Source organism: Eptatretus burgeri, chromosome 14 (assembly GCF_056783735.1).
Source record: "Eptatretus burgeri isolate ZD-2024b chromosome 14, Ebu_testis_v1, whole genome shotgun sequence".
Lineage (NCBI taxonomy): Eukaryota > Metazoa > Chordata > Myxini > Myxiniformes > Myxinidae > Eptatretus > Eptatretus burgeri.
The window spans coordinates 37,848,381-37,869,728 of NC_140974.1; the positions used below are offsets into that span (position 1 = coordinate 37,848,381).

General features: G+C 42.9%; 1 protein-coding gene across 3 annotated transcripts in view; it reads left to right on the plus strand.

Moving 5' to 3' along the window:
- LOC147012985 (F-box/WD repeat-containing protein 5-like) overlaps positions 1-21,348 on the plus strand; it is a 48,170-nt gene that overhangs the window by 12,993 nt on the left and 13,829 nt on the right. For all 3 annotated transcript variants that reach the window (XM_085854407.1, XM_085854405.1, XM_085854404.1), the window contains exons 2-6: positions 26-247; positions 3,648-3,805; positions 5,801-5,972; positions 16,049-16,188; positions 17,294-17,382. In XM_085854407.1, the coding sequence (XP_085710533.1) occupies positions 61-247; positions 3,648-3,805; positions 5,801-5,972; positions 16,049-16,188; positions 17,294-17,382 (746 nt within the window). In that variant the 5' untranslated portion in view covers positions 26-60. The remainder of the gene's footprint in view (positions 1-25; positions 248-3,647; positions 3,806-5,800; positions 5,973-16,048; positions 16,189-17,293; positions 17,383-21,348) is intronic.

Genomic DNA, 21,348 nt, shown 5'->3' on the forward strand with positions numbered 1-21,348 from the left:
TAATTTTTTTTTGGTGTTCAAACAGCTTGTTGGCAACAAGTTCATGCACATTACTTGGGAATGTGTGGTGTGGAAGACCTTCCTGACTCTCTGCTCCTATCCATGTTCTGCTGGTTGGATCGAAAGGACTTGTGTGCTGTGTCCACCTGTTGTCGGACCTGGGCTAGAGTTGGATGGGATGAGCTGCTCTGGAAATCTCTCTTCTTGCGGCACTTTGATCTTCCAAATAGTGCTGCAATGCCTGAAGGTATATAGGTGATGCTGCTTGCATCTCAAAGTGCTATGCAACAGCCAGGATGAAAAGCTTCCTTTTTTTTCCTTTCTTTTTTAATGACGAAGCACTGACAAACAGAAATCAATGGCCACCTATACCATGAAAATGGTACAAGAGTGGTTGGGGCATATTTGGACTGCAGTGTTGTCTACTGGATGAGGTACATGCCTTTCATGGCTTTAGCAACACAGCGTACCCACCCTCTTCCTCATAGATGTAGTTTTGTGATAGTCATTGGCTCACAGTAGCTCATCCACCGGGTTCCACTCCCCCTCTCAGTCACTTCACCTTGGACATGCTGTTTCTACTCGCACAACAATGGATGGAGGCCCTCAATGTCACACATGAGATCAGGGCTCAGCTACCTTAGTTAAAATGAACCAGTCCGACCAGATGCGTGTTTATTTTTTTAGGAGACACCATCTCCTTACTGGATGGCCATTGGCTCCCAAAGTCCAGGCAGGTTGTGACAGTCACACTCTGGACTGGCAAGCCAGTTATGAGAGTTGATTTAGTTACTGACAACCTGACCATGCGACAGGCAGCACTGTGGTACATGTTACCAGTGGCAGTCCCAAAGACTAACCTAACCAAATTTTTTTCCCTTTTTTGCACTGTGCAAGACCCAAGCTGTACTGTGACAAGCTCCGTCCTTGGCTCGCTTAAAAAAAATCTTCTCGACCTATTATCATGTCCACCTTTGTTCTCTTGAATTTCTCTGAGGGAAATGAAGCTCAAAGTTCAAAAACTTGAGAATTATTTGATGGTTAGGGTTTGGGAGGTCTCTATTTCAAACTGGCTGGGTCATTCCAAAGACTTTAAAAATGGTGTGTGCTGCTTCCTTGCTTGACACTTCATTTAAACAATGGATAGAGCATGGACAAACAACCATATGTTCTCTACACCAGCATAGCTTTTTATAGGCTTAATTGCCTCATCCTTCATTGAAGTTTCTTCTTAGCAAACTTATTTTTGTTTTATTACTTTCTTTGTAGGGAAAAAGCACCATTTTATGCAGCAACTGCAACTTCGTTTACTCTCCCAGTAATTTCTCGAGAATAGCCTCGAAGAAGAAGATGAAGGATAAAACAAATAAATAATCAGAGAAATGATAGATGTATGAAAAGGAGATAACAAAGAAAGGACGAGGAGCTAACTGCACACCCAGCATCTGGCACACATATGGGAATTCACACGACAGCTGTTCTAAACACAATAAAAAAAGAACAACTTGCCTTCTCTTTCTGGAGGACTAATCTGACGGAAGGCAATTTTGGTGCACTCCAAAAAGTCTGCAATGTGTATTCCACTCTCAGGAGAGCCACAAAACAACATCTGTCCAACCTCAAGAATAAACCTTCAAACTTGTCTCCGTCCTCTAAAACCTAGTTGCCTCTTGTTAAGTCTCTCTGGTGTATGCTCCTCTTCTATCCCTTCCCTCTCATCAAATGGCACCACAGCCGACTCTGCTCGTGAGAAGGCTGAATGCCTCAATTCTGTGTTTGCTTCCAAATCTTGTGTCCCCAACCCCTCACTCTTGGTACCCATCTTTCCTTGTCATTTCCATCTGCTCCTGGACTCTATATCTTTTGCAGCTGAGAAGGTGGAGGTTTTTTCAACCCTCGACTCTGACTCTGCAACTGGACTGCACGGCATCAGCTCACGTGTCCTAAAAACCTGCTCTGCTGCTCTTGTACATCCTCTCTGTACCCTTTTCAGCCAGTCATTTGTGCTCGGTCATCTTGTATCTGCTGAGACATCTGCCAACATCACTGCATTACATAAAAAGGTGCAAACATGGATCCACGTTACGATAGACCTATCAGCTTGCTTCCAGTCATCGGTAAGGTCATGGAATCCATCATTGCGGTTGATGTGAACTCTTTCCTTTTCTCCAACAACCTCATCTCAGATAACCAATTTGGTTTCAGACCAGGTCACTCCACCTTGGACATGCTGTTTCTACTCGCACAACAATGGATGGAGGCCCTCAATGTCACACATGAGATCAGGGCCATCTCTCTGTAAACATCTCGTGCTTTTGATGTAGTCTGGAATCCTGCCTTACTCTCCAACTCTATGCCTATGCCATCCAAGGCCAACTCCACACATGGCTTACTGACTTCCTCTACTCTCGTAGCCAACGTGTGGCACTCAACGGAATCCTTTCATCTCCTCTCCCTGTCATGGATGGGGTGCCCTCAGGCATTGTTCTGGGCACAGTCATATTCCTGATATTCATCAATGATCTTTCTCCATCAATCTATTGGGACCATACTCTGTACAGAGCCTCAGTGCTGCCAAAGCAGTCTCCTGGGCTATTGAGCACAATCCTAGATGGGTCGCCACTCTGACACAGGATACTCGAATGGCTGAATTATCCCAGCAAGCTGGTACTCATTCTGCTGACCTCAGAAAGATGACAGTCCGAGTCAACCCCACCTGGTAGTAATTCAACGGCCGAGCGGGATTTCAACTCGGGACGCAAGGATCCCAAGTCCGCCATCCAAACCATGAAGTCAACACCAGGCATAATGATCTCTCTGACTCTGGAAAATCTTCTTTAACCATTTGCTGATGACTCCATCCTCTGCCGTGGCATGCCTCTTCCTTAAGAAAGGCAGGCTGCATCCTCTTCCCTCTCTTCAGACCTTGAAAAAACTACAAGCTTGAAATAAATAATGCACATCCACTTCAATCTCATTCTTCCCTCAAAATCTGCAAGACAGCTATTCTCTACCCTTGTTAACTCCACCCCAAACCCTCCTCCTTCCAAATTTCAAGTTATCCCTCCTTAGAGTTCACTTCTGTATCCATCCCCCATGCATCCTCTGCTGCCCCCTATTTCTCCTCACACCCATTGTTTGTTTGCCTCCCCCTGTCTTGGCCTTTGGCACTACCGTTGGTGTTTCCCCCCTCTCTCAACTCCTCCTTTTGTGCTGTTGTATCCGATCCATTCAGTGTACTAGTACTCGCTCTTCCACGAGCCTTGACTATGTATACAAAAAAAAGAAAAAGAAAGAAAGATTTAACTGACTACATCAAATATATGTATATATATATATATATATATATATATATATATATATATATATATATATATATATATATATATATATATATATATCCTGACCACCTGGGGCATTTATGTTCCAATGCTTTTACCATGACCTTTTTGTAACTGCAGAATCATTTGCTTACCTTCCACTTTAATTTATTTTTCTTGAATCCACATTGGCATGTCTGTTCTATGAATTTTCTTTTGAACCTTTTTTTGTAAATGCAAAGTCTCACGGAATTATTCATCAGGGTTGTCCAATATCACAGTGGTTCTGTATGATGTAGATTTGATCTCCCATATTTGCACTTACAGATGCAGTTTCGTGGCGATTGGAATTCCGGCGTTTGTACCAGGACGTTCCGTGCATTGAGGCAGTTAAGCTGACTGCACATGCAGATGAGGTCCTGCATGTTACCTTTTCTCAAGATGGAAGTCTTTTTGCTTCTTGCTCAAAGGATTGCTCTGTCAAGGTACCTGCATATCCAATGAGGAATTTATCCTGCCATTGTGCAATTTGTCCTTTTGTTTGACTTATTTGTCGTTTCTATATGAAGGAACAGATCTCAGAATACTGGCGTTCCAGGTTCAAGTATCACAAACTGTATTTGGATGAAACCGTGAACTCAAGCTTTTTTAAATTATTATTATTTTTAATTATTTTTTTTACAATTTTACAAATTTGTTTTGACGACGACTTATTTTAATAAGTCTAAAGAGTACATTGGTATCTCCATATGTGTTTGTCCTTTGTGCTGTATATGCATGTGGGGCATTGCCATGGGTAACTGAGTGGTGATTCATATACTTTGAAGGCAAGTGCAGGAAGAAAGGCCACACTTTACGAACTACTCCTTATTATTCCAAATAGCTCAATATTAGGAAAAGGAGATTCTTTCACTCTAACGATTACAAGCAACAGGATTTTAATAATAACAAGAAAGAGAGCAATCAGAGATTGCAGACCCTCATCAGGACTTTTGTGTGATGTCTGTGTTGTTTTTTGTGGTGTATTTTGTGTGGTGTTTGTGTACTGGTGTGTTATGTAATTAATAAGAGACATAATTAGAACTGCCACTTTCTTTATAACTGCTGGCAGTGATGACCGGGTACCCAGACGTCCCGCTTTGATGCAACCCCACTTTGATTGGACACCTGACCCTGATCCATGACGTTTTACAATCATTATTCAATTGAATTCAGAATGGGATTAAAATAAATTCAACTGAAAATAAAATGGAAGACCAAATAGGTACAGTCCTGTATTGGAGTCATCAGAAGGAACCCCAACAAGCAAAAAGCAAAGATGAAGTCATCATGAGGAACCTGGATAGGATTCACATTTCAGCTGCTATGTCTCTTCCCTCAAACCTATCCAGGCACAGGCAAGTGAGCCTCATTCAAAAAAAAAAGGAACCCATATCAGAAAATTAAATAATTCTGGCTGCCAGATCATGTGTCCGATCAAGCTGAAATTTAACACATGTATTCCCTATCAATTGTAGATCATAATTGTGAAGTTTCACGTGGATTGATTAAGTGGTTCCAGAGAAAACAGTATTGATATTTTTCTTCAATCCAATATGGCTGCCAAGCGATGTGACCTCTCAATTATTCCTGAAAAAACTTGCACACCCATGACTTGGGGAACATTTGTGTGAAGTTTCCCCTTGATCTGTCTAGCCGTTCTGGAGAAGAAGATTTTTCATAGGTTTTCTGGTAAATCCAATATGGCTGTCAAGCCATGTGACCTATGACATCATATGTGTGAACCTCTTGTTCCTCATGGATAGGTGGTCATACATTTTGATAGGTCACATGGCTTGGCAGCACTTCAGAGAAGATTTTGAAGGTTTTTATTTTTATTTTTAAACAATATGGCTGCTGACTCACATGACCGATGACTTCATCAAAAAATTTTTTCTGTGGACCATTTTATCCCGAGATGACCCTCAAAAATGTTCATACTGATCAGATGTAGCGTTCTACATATGCAATTATGATGTCATAACTAAGACGCCTATGATGTCATTAAAAAATCGCTTATTCTCCATGAGGAGTACTTGCCGTGTGCCAAGTTTCAATTTTTTCTTTGGTGCGATCTCAGATACAAAGGTCAAAATTTTTGAACCCCTGATACAATGACTGAACCTCCACCCACACCACTCCGTCTCATTATTTATTTTACCTATTCACCTCTTTAAAACTATTCTGTATTATAAATCCTTTGCATGGAGATCCTTCCTTTCCAACCAATGGGATAATTAGGATACAAGGAGCCAAAGGTGTGAGACAACCTCCCATGAGCCAGTGGCATCCGGTGGCATTTGGGATGGGGGTAGTGTTTCGAAGCCGCTTACACAACACTCGCTGTTGGAGTGAGGCTTCGAACTCCATGCACATGACGGTATGTTGATGGCTACTGTTTTCTGTATGCTTATGAGGTCATGTATTAAATCTTTCCCTAGGTTTGGGATGGACATTCCTACGAACTCTTGCACAACGAAGACTTGCACAATCGTAGCTGGCTATACTCGCAGTTCTCACAGTTCAGCCATGATGGACTTCGTCTCTTGGTGTCTGGTGTCAAAAACTCACCCTTTGAGATGTCCTCAGGCAGCATCCTCATCTTCAGCTTGGGTACAATCCTTTTATTTTCCCCATAGAGCCTGTTTAAATGGCCTCTTTTGTCATGTGATTATTATGGCATAATTTATTTGATGCCCGTGCATTTGGCCTACTCTTGTTTGTTTGAGTCATCTAAAAAAAATCTGTATATAATGGATAAAGTGTATGTCCAATCATAACCCACGTGAATATATGTCTTTTAATTACGTGTACTGTTTGAATATTAGTTTCATCGTGACTGCGTCTATTAATTACGTACTATTGTTGCAGGAAGTGTGAGGAAATAGCCCACTTGAGGATAGTTATTTCTCGGTTTAAGGTATATAACTAGATATTTGTATGATATTGTTATTACATAGATCATTTGCAGCAAGTAGCAGAATGTGAGAAATTTGTAGATAATAGTTGGTTACGGTTGTGGAGTGAGGTTACTGAGGATATTTTGGAGTGGTGACCGGGCAACGGGGGCAGGTGGTGGTGGTGGTGACAGTGCAGCGAGGGAAGGCGGTTGTGATAGTGCAGCGAGGGAAGGCGGTTGTGATAGTGCAGCGAGGGAAGGCGGTTGTGATAGTGCAGCGAGGGAAGGCGGTTGTGATAGTGCAGCGAGGGAAGGCGGTTGTGATAGTGCAGCGAGGGAAGGCGGTTGTGATAGTGCAGCGAGGGAAGGCGGTTGTGACAGTGCAGCGAGGGAAGGCGGTTGTGACAGTGCAGCGAGGGAAGGCGGTTGTGACAGTGCAGCGAGGGAAGGCGGTTGTGACAGTGCAGCGAGGGAAGGCGGTTGTGACGGTGCAGCGAGGGAAGGCGGTTGTGACGGTGCAGCGAGGGAAGGCGGTTGTGACGGTGCAGCGAGGGAAGGCGGTTGTGACGGTGCAGCGGGGGCATGCTGTGGTGACGGTGCAGCGGGGGCATGCGGTGGTGACGGTGCAGCGAGGCATGCGGTGGTGACGGTGCAGCGGGGGAATGCGGTGGTGACGGTGCAGCGGGGGAATGCGGTGGTGACGGTGCAGCGGGGGCAGGCGGTGGTGACGATGCAGCGGGGGCAGGCGGTTGTGACGGTGCAGCGGGGGCAGGCGGTTGTGACGGTGCAGCGGGGGCAGGCAGTGGTGACGGTGCAGCGGGGGAAGGCAGTGGTGACGGTGCAGCGGGGGAAAGGCAGTGGTGACGGTGCAGCGGGGGCAGGCAGTGGTGACGGTGCAGCGGGGGCAGGCAGTGGTGACGGTGCAGCGGGGGCAGGGGTGATGGTGCAGTGGGGGGAGGCTGTGGTGATGGTGTAGGCAGTGGTGCATGTGCAGCGGGTGCATGCAGTGGTGGAGATGCAGCAGGTGCAGAGAGTGGTGGAGGTGCAGCGGGTGCAGGCAGTGGTGATGGAGCAGCATGTGCAGGCAGTGGTGGAGGTGCAGTGGGTGCAGGCCATGGTGGAGGTGCAACAATGGAGATTGGAAGGAAGGATTGTAGACATTGAATTCTGTGCAGTGTTGAAGGAGCAGGAGTTAGGGACATTGAAGGAAGGGTAAATGATATTGTATCGGGTCATGACAGGAAGAAGTTGGTTGTGGTACACCTCGGTGCGAATTAGTTAGGGAAAGTTTACTCAGAGGTTTTGAAAAATAGATACAGGATATTGGGTAAGTGGCTGAAAGCAAAGGGTTGTGAGGTCATGTTTTCTGGGATTCCCCAAGATTAGGAAACAATATCGAAATTATGAGCAGAGCAATAGATGTCAACCAATGGCTGGAAGAATGGTGAAGGGAGGAAGGTTTTGCATTTAAGAAGCAGTGGGAATCATTTCGGAGACAAATGGAGTGTTTCCGGAATGATGGTCGTATGTTAAATAGAAAGGGGGCAGCAAGGTTTGCAGTGGGAATTGAGGAAGGAATCCAGACTTTTTTTTAGGTCAGTGGAGGGTAGAGAAGTATAAAGGAAGGAATGGATGAAATAATTGTAATTTGTAAGGCGAGGCAGGAAAATAGAATTTCAGGAAGGGAAAAGTTAAATATATTCTTCACCAATGCCAGGAGTTTAAATAATAAGATGGAAGAGCTTGAAGCCCAAGTTTGATAGCGATGAGTACTATATAGTTGCAGTGAGTGAGATGTGGTTTAAGTAGGAGAGTAACTGGAGGACAGGATTCGAAGGTTACAAGGTGTATCGGAGTAATGGGAAGGAGAGAATAGGAGGAGGAGGAGGAGTAGCAATCTGGGTAAAGGACAGCATTGCATCAAGAGAAAGGGGTAACATTAAGGAAGGAATAAATGTTGAGGATTCTGTTTGGGTCGAGATTGTGAAAACAGTAAGATACTGGAAGGATGCTTTTATGGGGCTCCAAGTGTGAAGGAAGAGGAGGAGGAAGGAGGAGTACATGAAGAATTCAAAAGAGCATGTGGTAAGGGAAGAGTATTGATTATGGGGGATTTTAACTTGCCAGGGATGGATTGGGTCCAGGAACAGGGAAAGGGCAGAGAAGATGAGGATGCCTTAGTTTTAGTCCAGGATTGCTTTTTAACCCAGTTTGTAGATAAGCCCACTCGGGGGAGTGCAGTGTTAGATCTCTTTTCAAGTAACGATCCCATTATGGTGGAGGAGGTGGAGGTAGGGGAGCATTTTGGAGCAAGTGACCAGAACATTGTGTGTGCAAAGACTTTGTGAAAGGTTAGAGTTCAGGATAGTGGGGTAAAGCTATTAGATTTCAGGAAGGCAAACCTTGAAGGCATGAGGAGAGAGTTGGGTGATGTAGATTGGGAGAAGCTAACAACAGGACAATCAGCATCAGAAAAATGGAAAACTTCAAGGTCCAAATGTGTAGAGTACAGAGTCAGTACATTCCAATCAAGTGTAAAACTAGAAGTAGATTTCAAAAGACCAGGGTGGTTGAGCAGTGAGATAAGGAATGCTATTAAGGAGAAGTAGAAGGTATTTATTATGTTTAAAATAACAGTACTGGAGTTAGATTTATATCACTATCGAAGTAAACAGAGGCAGGTTAAGAAAGAGACTCGGCCAAAATAAGCCAAAACAGAGTATGAGAAGGACCTGGCTAAGAATATTAAACATAATAGCAAGGCTTTCTTTAAGTATATCAGGGGAAAAGAACAGGTTAGGACTAGTGTGGGCCCATTGAGGAATAGCACCCACAGAGTGGTTAGTGATGAAAGTGAGATGGCAGGCTTATTAAACAGGTATTTTTCTTCAACTTTTACACAAGAACAGTCAGGAACATTGCCAATAGATGAGAGTATCTATCAAGGTGGTGAGGAAGGGCTTTCACAGAAGATCCAGGTTGGAGTGCAGGAAGGAAAGGAACAGCTCGGAAATATAAGAGTGAACAAGTGAAATACTTCAATACAGCGTGTGTGGTGAAGCAAATGAGTACACTCATGTTAAAATATGCAATTTATGCTTTTTCAATTTATGTTTTTCAGTTGAAAAACAATTAAAAAGCATACTTAATATTTGAAATGTAAAAATCTTGTTATTATTGTGATAAGCACCTGTATATATAACAGAAGGAATGAAATCGTTTGATACAGCGTGGCAGGGGGCTGCAAAAGAATGATGTAAAATAAGAAGAACTTAGCTTTCAGCGTTCAGCGTGAAATGCCATGGTGGGTGGAAATGACGTCTTTCGTTCGTTCGTACATGAGAGGGGAGCGTTTCTTGGTTTTTTTCCGTCAAGCAATAAATTCAATGGTTTTCACAAAAATAACACTTTAGTTTCACAAATTTCCATTGAAATACTTGGGTATTTCCGTCAATTGTCGCCATTTCCGTCTCGGTTACGCACTGCCATCTACCGTACGGCCGTCATTGGCTCACTTGAGGCACGTGGGCGGGGTGGGGGGACACCGGGGACATTTCAAACTCGGTGCAATTGTATACAGCGCACGCGCTGTAATAAGGCCCAGATAATACCCACCCAAGAGTATTGATGGAGGTGGCTGAGCAAGTAAGCGAGATATTAATGGATATTTTCAATCGCTCACTGGAGTCAGGACAGGTACCGGAGGATTGGAGAGTAGCAAATGTAACACCATTATTTAAGAAAGGATCCAGAGAAGAATTGGGAAACTATAGACCTGTTAGTTTGACTTCAATTGTGGGGAAGGTGTTGGAGACATTAATGAAGGACTGGATGAGGAACCATTTAAATAAATACAAACTAATTAACGGTAGTCAGCATGGGTTTTTAAGGTAGTCAAAAGGACTGATGAGACTCCTTAGACCTTCGAAAACCCTTTAAGACCCTATTGACATGAGACATTTTACATACTTTCGACCCCTTAGACTCATTTATGTCTTTAGACTGAATCCCTTGATGAGGCAGTTGCTTTGAAACAACTTTCCTTCTCTTCCTGGAAAGCAAACCCGACAGAAGGCCATCTCAGATCATTCCACAAATGTGCAACAAGTGTGTGTCCACTCTCAGGATATCTATAAAACATCTGTCCAACCTCAAGATTGAACTTTTAAACTTGTTTCCTCTAAAACCTGGTTGCATATTGTTAAGTCTTTCTGATGTATGCTCCCCTTCCATCTCTTCCATCTCTCCAAATGGCACCACAGCCGACTCCACTCATGAGAAGGCGGAATGCCTCAATTCTGTGTTTGCTTCCAAATATTGTGTCCCCAACCCCTCATTCTCAGTACCCATCCCTCCCTGTTGCACCCAACTGCTCCTCGCCTCTGTGTCTTTTGCGCCTGAGAAAGTGGAGAAGATTCTCTCAACCCTTGACACTGACTCTGTTATTGTACCGGACGGCATCAGCTCACATATCCGAAATATCAACTTTGCTGCTCTTGCACATTCTCTCTCTCTCTCTCTCTCTCTCTCTCTCTCTCTCTCTCTCTCTCTCTCTCTCTCTCTCTCTCTCTCTCTCTCTCTCTCTCTCTCTCTCTCTCTCTCTCTCTCTCTCTCTCTCTCTCTCTCTCTCTCTCTCTCTCTCTCTCTCTCTCTCTCTCTCTCTCTCTCTCTCTCTCTCTCTCTCTCTCTCTCTCTCTCTCTCTCTCTCTCTCTCTCTCTCTCTCTCTCTCTCTCTCTCTCTCTCTCTCTCTCTCTCTCTCTCTCTCTCTCTCTCTCTCTCTCTCTCTCTCTCTCTCTCTCTCTCTCTCTCTCTCTCTCTCTCTCTCTCTCTCTCTCTCTCTCTCTCTCTCTCTCTCTCTCTCTCTCTCTCTCTCTCTCTCTCTCTCTCTCTCTCTCTCTCTCTCTCTCTCTCTCTCTCTCTCTCTCTCTCTCTCTCTCTCTCTCTCTCTCTCTCTCTCTCTCTCTCTCTCTCTCTCTCTCTCTCCTTTTCACCACATCATCTTCCCGAGGTCATCTTCCATCTGCTTGGAAATCAGCCAACATCACTGCATTACATAAAAAGGTACAATAATTGATCTCCTTAACGACAGACCTATTGGCTTGCTTCCCAATCATCAAAAGGTCAAGGAATCCATCATCTCAGTTGATATGAAATCAGTCCTTTTCTCAAACATCCTAATCTCAGATCATTAATTTGGTTTCAGACCAGGTCACTCAACCTTGGACATGCTGATTCTACTCATTCAACAATGGATGGAGGCCCTCAATGCCAGACATGAGATCAGAGCCATCTCTCTGGACATATCTGATGATTTTGATGCAGTCTGGCATCCTGCTTTGCTGGCATCCCTCTCTTCAGATCTTGACAAAATCACAAACTGGTCAAACACTTGGAATATGTTTTTTAATCCTGACAAATCTCATACTGTCACTGTCACTGTCACTCTCTCGTCTCGTCTAGTCTCTCTCTTTCTCTCTCTCCAAAAGGATTGTCTGGGAAACCCCTCCCAGCTACTTTCTTAACAATTCTCTTGAGGAAATTCAGTCATTCAAACTCCTCGGTATCACTATCAGTCATGATCTTTCTTGGGCAAACCACATTTCAAAGTTGGCCTCCAAAGCCAACCACCAACAGGGCATCCTCCGTCATACAAAATACTTCCCTGGCATACCTAAACTCCTATCCACCAACAAGGCCTTCATCTGCAACTTGAAGGAGTATTGCTCTCCCCTCCGGGCTGCCTCCCCTGCCTCACATATTGCTCCGCTTGACGCTGTGGAAACCAAGGCCGAAGGCCTTCAAGATTATTGGAATCCCCCTTGATTAAGCTAACTTTATGGGCCTGTCACTTAGACATCGCAAACAGGATGGTGACTTCTCTATCTTTTACCACCTCCTTTCTGGTGTTGAAGCCTCTGCTCTTTCCGTACTTTGCACCCCCCCCTTCCACGCACTCCAGGTTTCTGCTGGGTATACATGATCCACCATCAACCCCCTTGTGGTGAAACTACCAAAATCCAGGATCACTGCTCACCTCCACTTATTCATTTCTGTTTTTCCCTGCTTTTGGAACCAACTTCCACATTCTCTTCGATCCCATTCTTCCCTCCAGGCCTTCAAGACAGCTGTTCACCACCATATCAGATCATCCCCAATCCAAAACCACGATCTTTTCTACCCACGTTAACCTCCCCCCCTCTCCCCCCAACCCCACCACAATCCATCCTCCATCTAAATTTCCAGTTTTTCCCTCCTTGGAGTTTTCTTCTGTATCCATCTTGTCCACCCAATGCATCCTCTTCAGCCTCCTATTCCTCACCACATGCTTTGTTTGTCCAAGTCTCCCTCTATCATGGCCTTCTACTCTGCTGTTGGTGTTTCCCCCAGTGTCTCTACTGTCCCTTTTGCATGCATCTCAATTGTTCCTTTCTGTCGGTGGTATATGCACCTTGGGGTTTCCTTCCCTTTGGTGTATGTATGTTGTTTGTGGTGCCGAACCCAGCTCGTCCCCTAACAACTGCAATCCAAGGTATTATTTTATTTGCACTTTACGAGTATGAACCATCATACCAGTCGGATACTAATCAATTGGATCTTTGTCAGTTGGGGTCTGTGACTTCTGAGTGGTATTGCAGTGATCACATCAACAGCGTAACATTTTTGAAACATGTATTTCAAATAAACAGATACAAAGTCAAATGAGGAAGTTCACCATTACATACAATGAATGCAATGTCCAACAATGATTCCCACATTGAGTTGTTTCCGCCCAGTGTGTCTGTCCTGCTGGCTCAACTCACGCATGTTCACCTCGTCCACGAGGGCTGTTGAACGATTGATTCTTGTCTCTGTGTTCTCTCTCGTACGCTGGCCTGTCCAGGATGATTGAAGAGCTCAAAGGAATTTTTTTCCGATACACAATCTTCATGAGTTTTAATACATAATCCTCGACAATGTATACAAAAAAAATTATAAAACACCCCAAATTCCCTAAAGGTTCGAAGACACTTAAGACCCTATTAGATTCCACAGACCCTGAAGACTCTATAGACCCCGTTATACTCTTTAGAACCCTTAGACCAATAAGACCCTAAGACCCTTTCAAACCCTAAGACTCCTAATACCCTATAGACACAGTTGGAGCCATTAGACCCTTTAGAACCCTAAGAACATATAGCCCCCATGACACTGTTTAAAACTTTAAGACTCTTGTGACTCCTTTGACACCTTTAGATCTTTTATACACTTTAGACCTCACACACCCTTTCAAACATTAGACCCCTTAAGTCCCTTGACACCCTTGAGACCCCTGAAACCGAAACACCCTTTGGACTCCTTACACCCTTTTGACCCTTTAGACATGTTTGGAATGCTTGAATCCTTGACAGTTTAGAGCGTTGGACCACTTAGATCTTTTTAGACACTTTAGATCCCTTTGAACCCTTTATAAATTTATATCCTTTAGAGATTAGACCCTTTAGATCCTAATTACTATTGGAACGTATAATTTAGTCATTTTGACCCTTTAGACAATCTTGAACCTTTTATATGCACGCCACACAAACATCTATAGTCTTACAAAATACAGACTAAATTTTTCAGCAAGTAATGCACAAAGTCTACCCATAGGGTGTGTACTCTGCTGGAACTAATAAATGTCATCATTGTGTCAACGCTAACGCTGTATTTAAGAACACATCAGAGATATTGTTGATTTTCATAAATTCTATAAACAAGGTGCAAGACGTTACTCTCGTGCCTGCAGTTTTCTTTTTGCCTTGTATCATATCATTCTTCCTTTATCTTGAATCTGTCTTTACAAATGAATTTGCATTGTCTTTGCCAATTTTTGTGGGATATCGTTTTTTTTGTTAACACGACTCATTATTAGCCCCCGTTGGACTTGGTCTGATGGAATGACATGGATTTGGTCTCAATTTTGGTGTGTGTGAGTGCGTGCGTCCGCAACCATATTTCGGACATGTATGAACCGATTTATTTGTACTTGGCACAAAGACAACACATGATGGAATACATATACACGTCCTTTGTTTTCGACATCAGATCCAAAATGGCCGATTGGTGGCCATTTTAGTTGTAAAAAAAAAAAAAATGTCCTGCGTCAAACACGTCCTCAACCATTTCTCAGACATGCATTTACCGATCTTGTTCAAAATTGGCACGCAGATAATGAATGATGGCTTACATAATTTTTCGAGATCAGATCCAAGATGGCCGATTGGCAGCCATTTTAGTTGTAAAAACCCCATGTTGAATACGTCCTCAACCATTTTTCGGACATGCATTTGCCGATATTGTTAAAACTTGGCATGCCGATAAGGAATGACGGCTTACATTTGCACGTCATTTTGTTTCCACATCAGATCCAAGATGTGAAAAAAAACAGATTTAGATTTAGTTTTAGTTTAGTTGTGAAAAGATTTAGTTGTGAAAAAAACACCCGATGTTGAACACGTCCTCAACTGTTTCTCAGACATGCATTTACCAATGTTCAAACTTGGCACATATATAATGATGGCTTTTACATATATATATATATATATATATATATATATATATATATATATATATATATATATATATATATATATATATATATATATATGCCTGGTGTTGGCTTAGTGGTGAGGGTGTTGGCTTGGGATCCCAGGGTCCTGAGTTCAAGGCCCATTGGCTGCTGAATTAACACCAGGGGGTTGACTCAGCCTGTCATCCTTCCGAGGTCGGCGAAATGAGTACCAGTGTACTGGTCCCGGTGTATGCCCCAGTTAGAATAGGTGTACCATATCCCTGTGTGTCGTAAGAGGCGACCAAGGTTGGCGTCAGGAAGCGCATCCGGCCATAAAACATTGCCTCTAGAAAAAGCCCAACCCCTGCACAGCAGGGAAAAATGGCTGTAAAAACAGTCAATACATATATATATATATATATATATATATATATATATATATATGTACTGTATATACATATATGTCATTTTTTTTGAGATCATATCCAAGATGGCCGGCTGATGGCCATTTTGGTTGAACACGTCCTCAGCCATTTCTCGAGCATGCATTTACCGATGTTGTTCAAACTTGACACACAGATAATGAATGATCACTTATATAAGCACGTTAATTTTTTTTGAGATCAGATCCAAGGTAGTTGTCTGGGGGCCATTTTGTTATTTAAATGTGTCCCCAGCCATTTCTCAGACATGCATGGTTTGATTTTGTTCAAACGTGGCACAAGCACAGTATACGATGGTGTACACTTGCACCTAACTTTATTTTGCGATCGATCAAAGATGGCCGACTGGTAGACTGGCATCCATTTTAGTTGGAAAAAACCTGATGTTGAACACGTGCTCAACCATTTCTCAGGCATGCATTTGTCAATGTTGCTCAAACTTGACACCCAGATAATTAATTATGGCTTACATATGCACATCATTTTTTTTCGAGATCAGATGCAAGGTGGCCACTGGTGGCCATTTTGTTACTTAAATGTGTCCCCAACAATTTCTCAGACATGCATGGTCCGATTGTATTGAAACTTGGCACAAGCACAGTCCATAAATGGTATACACGCGCACCTCACTTTATTTTGTGATCTTATCAAAGATGGCCGACCGGTCGACTGGCGGCCATTGTCGTTGTACATAAGTATGGGCGAACCCTTTAAATCTGTACAGCAAAATTACTGAAGCAACGGGGGCAATGACATTTAAGTCTTTTTTTACTTGTTTTAATTATCTTAATATACTCGATCATATTGCACCCACAGATGGGTTTTCCCTGTTGACTGCAGCCGATATAAAACCATACGACGTTTTTGGTTGTTGGTTCGGTGGAGAAGCCTTTTTGTCTGGCAACATTGAGGCTTTCAGCATCTTCAGATTCAGTGTGAATTTTGCCCTTGAGAAGGTCTGTACTGATTCTGCTGCCATCTGTGCTCTATTACTTCCTGGGTTTTAGCCCCTCTTCTCTTATTTTATTAACATGAGTTCCCTTACAAGGAATTTCAATGCAGGAGGAGGCCATTACACCCATCAAGGCCATGCATTGGTTGCCAACCTATGGTTGTTTGTCCGTGCTCTGTCCTTTTTTTAAATGACGAGTGTCAAGCAAGGAAGCAGAATGTACCATTTTTACATGTTCATTTTTACAGTTTCAAAGCACCAACCTCCCAGATTCAGACCAGATGCTCCAATTATTATGCCATCAAATTTTGTTTATCTTGCAACCTGTATTCACTAGTTTTATTGACTTTCCAGTTCTGACAACTCACTTTCTCAAGCCCTTTTATTGCCCTATGCATTCCACGAAGGTCCACACTTCGTAGCTTCTTCAACTGCAGGAGAAATGATCCAACGACAATTTATTACCTCTGCCACCAAAGGTGGGCGGAGGTTATGTTTTCATCCCTGTCTGTCTGTTTTTCTGTTTGTCTGTCTGTCTGTCTGTTTGTTTGTGTGTGAACAGGATATTTCAAAACGTTGTGGACTGATTTGGACGAAAGTTGGTGGACTGGTTGGGTGTGTGACGAGGAAGAATCATTTCAATTTTGGTGAAGATCCGAATCCAGATACAAGAATTTTTATCATTCACAAAGTGATTCTTCACCATTGAGGGATAGGGCCAAAAACGAAATACAGTAAAGCATGATAATTCAAAGAATTGTGATGGATTCGGACAAAACTTGGTGGATGAGTTGGGTATGTGACAAGAACAAACCGATGAGATTTTGGAGGTCCTGATTCAGATCCGGTCTTTCATTGGGGTACAATACATAAACTGTTCAGCCTGGCGGAAGTATGCGCTGTACCGAGTGTCATTATAGTTGTCGAAGTGGTAACTAATGTCTTGAGCAACAATCGGCTTTGTGAAGAGTCCCAATTAGACCTATTATTTGACTCAATACCATCTCACCAAATGCTGTTTCTAATAAATAACGGCTGCACTGTTATAGATGTGGGTTTATTGATTTTTAAACTTCCTTTTCCTTATATTTCTGTTTCTGTGCAAGCAGTTTTTTCACATGCAGAGGCAGTTGCTCCATTTTAGACTCGTCAACTACTCATACCCGCGCATGCTCACCATTGCTCGGGCACATACAGGGTATGTATGTATGTATGTATGTATGTATGTATGCATGTATGTATGTATGCTTGCTTGCTTATAATATACACTTGTCAATTGAATGCTGTTTGCATATTCATCATACCTTCTGTAGGTCCAAGAATGTGCAGAACATTGCTGCGTGGTCAACATTTCAGACATGGTTTTTACATGTTCTGGGAGCATTACTCCCACGATTTAAATTTATTGCAGTGAAATAGAGTTTGAAAATAGGAAAAACTAGAACGGCACTCGGTAGACTGTATACCTCCACCAAGCTGAACAGTTTACGTTTTGTATCTCACCAATAGGCCGGATTTAGATCCAGACCTTAACCAAAATGTAATTGCCTTGTTCTTTTGACACACCTATCCTGGAACAGCCTAAGAGTCCCAATTCTGGAATAATAAAGCTCCAAGCAGTTTAACCAACACAGAGGTTTAAATCACTTTTTAGGTCATCTCTACCGAGATGACCTAATAAAGCCGGAACAAATGTCCGTCCGTCTGTCCGTACGTCCGTCAACAATTTTTCTTTCCGATCTTGATGAAACTTAGTATGTGGGTAGAGGTCGATGAATGTTGCACAACAATATAACTTTTGTCTGGGTTCAAGGTCAGGGTCAACGTCACGAGGTCACGTAAGTTATAAAAATGGCCATTTTCAAAACCTATCTCGTCTGCCATTCTACAAGATATTCGGCAACTGTTTATTGATTATGATAGTAAAAAATATTATCTTGTATCGAACTGGACAGATTTTTGAATTTCTGTCCCGTTTGGCTGCCACGTAACCTGGAAGATGGTCAAAAACACCTCCCGGTACAAAGAAAACTTTTTTTACTTCCGATCTTGATGGAATTTGGTATGTGGGTAGAGGTTGGTGAATGATACCCAACGACATATTTTTTCCTGGATTCGAGGTCAAGGTCACGAGGTCACAAAAGTTGTGAAAGTCGCCATTTTCAAAACCTATCGAGTCTGTCATTTTCGGCGATATCTGGCAACGGTTCATCAATTATGATAGTAAAAAACATTATAGAGATGACTGTCACCCCCACACGGGGGTAATTTTTCTTTATTTTAAAACACTCCAAGTGCAATGGTAACAACTTTTTTTTCCTTTTTTTTGTATAACTTGTCGAGCCTCGTATGAGAGCGAACACACAACACACAGCAAGGGGCACATGAGACAAGAGGGACGGGAGAGGGAAGGACAAAACAGTGGGGAACAGAGACATTAAGAGATCTGTGGAAGGGAGAGGGATGCGATGGGGAACATGGGCTATACAAGATGGACATACAGGGACTTTCAGGAAGGAAAGCGGGGAATTTGAAAGAGGTGGGTTTGGGGTGGATTAACGGGGGTAGAAAAGATTGAGGTTTGGGATGGGAGAAGATAAGACGTGGTGGTGAACAGCTGTTTTGAAGACCTGGAGGGAAGAATGGGATTGAAGAGAGTGTGGGAGTTTGTTCCAAAGGTGGGTAAAAAAAGAGGAATGAAAGAGTGAAGATGAGCAGGGATTCATGATTTTGGTAGTTTTACCAGAAGGGGGTTGCTGGTGGATCTTGAGCGCCCTGCGGAAATATGGGGGGGTGGGGGGGGGACATATCGCAGACAGGGCAGAGAGGGCGAGACCGGAGAGGAGACTGTAGAAGACAGAAAGACCACCGACCTGCCTGCGGTGAGACAGTGAGAGGCCCAAAGACTCAGCCTCATCGTGGAAGATACCAATGATCCTAAATACCTTTGTTTCCATGGCGTGAAGCCGATAAAGGTGAGAGGTAGGAGCACCAGCCCAGAGGGGAGAGCAGTACTCCATCAGGCTGCGGATGAAAGCTTTGTATGTGGTCAGAAGCTCAGGTGGGCCGAGCGAGGAAGGACTTTGCACCATGGAGGATGATGCACTTCCTTTGAGTTTTCTTCGGATGCATGCAAAGTTTCAGGGTGCTTGGTGTCATGGTTTTGGAGTTATGGAAGACACACACACACACACACACACACACACACACACACACACACACACACACACACACACACACACACACACACACACACACACACACACACACACACACACACACACACACACACACACACATACACACATACACACATACACACATACACACATACACACATACACACATACACACATACACACATACACACATACACACATACACACATACACACATACACACATACACACATACACACATACACACATACACACACACACACACACACACACATACACACATACACACACACATACACACACACACACACACACACACACATACACACATACACACATACACACATACACACATACACACATACACACATACATACACACACACTTATTAGTATAGATTACTTAGCTTGCTGTAAAACATGGGTTGAACTTGGTTTTTTTTAATTTTTTTTTTAAACTTATTGATGTTTGTTACATTTGGTGGAAATGGGCTGGTCAATTATATTGTTGATTTGATTTGCCAATGGTGGGAATTGGCAATTTCAAGTTTAGGCGTAATTTTCGGATATGAATGATATCTGATGTGACAGGCAAGGCACCACAATTCCAGGTGACCTGGTTGTGAAAATGCAGGAATAAAATAAATGGCCATCTCGCTCTTCTTCAATGCCCTTAAACGGAATGTTCTGACCAGGTTTTCAGAGTTTGAGGCTGGCCAGTCACATCTGGTCAGTATTGAGAGAATTGTGGGTCACTGGTGGAGGTTCGTGAATGACATCGTTAAAGACCTTCCCTGGCTGACTCCACAATAATTTGGGAGTAATTGGTGCTTTTCAAAGCAGTAGTGTCATCTCTGCACCTAATGTTATCTTCAATTTTTTTTTTGGTAATCAAAACCTGTCAGTCCTAGATCCATTTTTGTTGTTTTAATCTGCAGCCTCTCTCATTTATCCACACTACATCACCAAAAGTTATAAGATGGCACAAATACAAAATGAATATCCTTCGAACGTGCATGCTCACCATGACCCAATTTGCAACTTCTGTACAAATTTCAATTCCATTAGATGCAAATTGATGATTTTATGTGACCATGACCTTTTGACCTTAAATATAATAGGCTTCGGTGACCCAATATGCAAACCTCATTAAAATTTCGAGGCAATCGGATGAAAATTGATGATTTGACATTACATTACAATACAATTGACATTACAATAAGCTGGCTCATTTATATAATACTCTCATTAAGATGATTTTGAGAAGGCAAATATCATTCTGATGCATAGTATTGATATATTCGGCTCTCTATTTGGCTGTTTTGTTGCATACAGTTGAATAGGGTTTGGGTATGTTTGTCTAACTCGTTCCAAACTTGTCCCTGTATGCTGATGTCTTGGCTTTCCCATTTCCCTCACTGTATTCACCCACCTCTGTTCTGAATGGTACAGGGTGGCCTGAAGTTGCTTTACCCATGCTAAATTTATCGCACATCCCTCTTGTCCTCTGCTGCGGTATATGGCAACGCTGACTCACTGACGTTGGAGTCCGTCGGAAGTTAGATGGCATTGTTATGGTGTTATCACCCAGACATGTTGTCATGCATGAAAGGGCTTGTGTCTGGGTGTATGAAAGGGCACACACAGGAGTGACTACACAAATGCTACACAAGATGGCCAAGAGGACTTGGTGACTAATTGAGTGGTGCAAGGAGAATGATGGAGCACATACAGATACAATGACTGATTAATTATTGTAAGAACTGCACAATAAAACCTGTGTATTACAATAGTTTAAGAACTAATGCTTTACTCGGGAGGGGTAAAGCGACTTCCAGGTCATCCTGTACATTTGTCTAGTCTCCAACTTCCCTTAATATTGTTGTGGTTGACGAAATTCGCAAACCACCATTCAGGTCCCGTAGGTGAGATATCTCTGTAAGTATATGTGTAGTTAGGCCAAACCCGTTGTTTAGAGGGAATAAA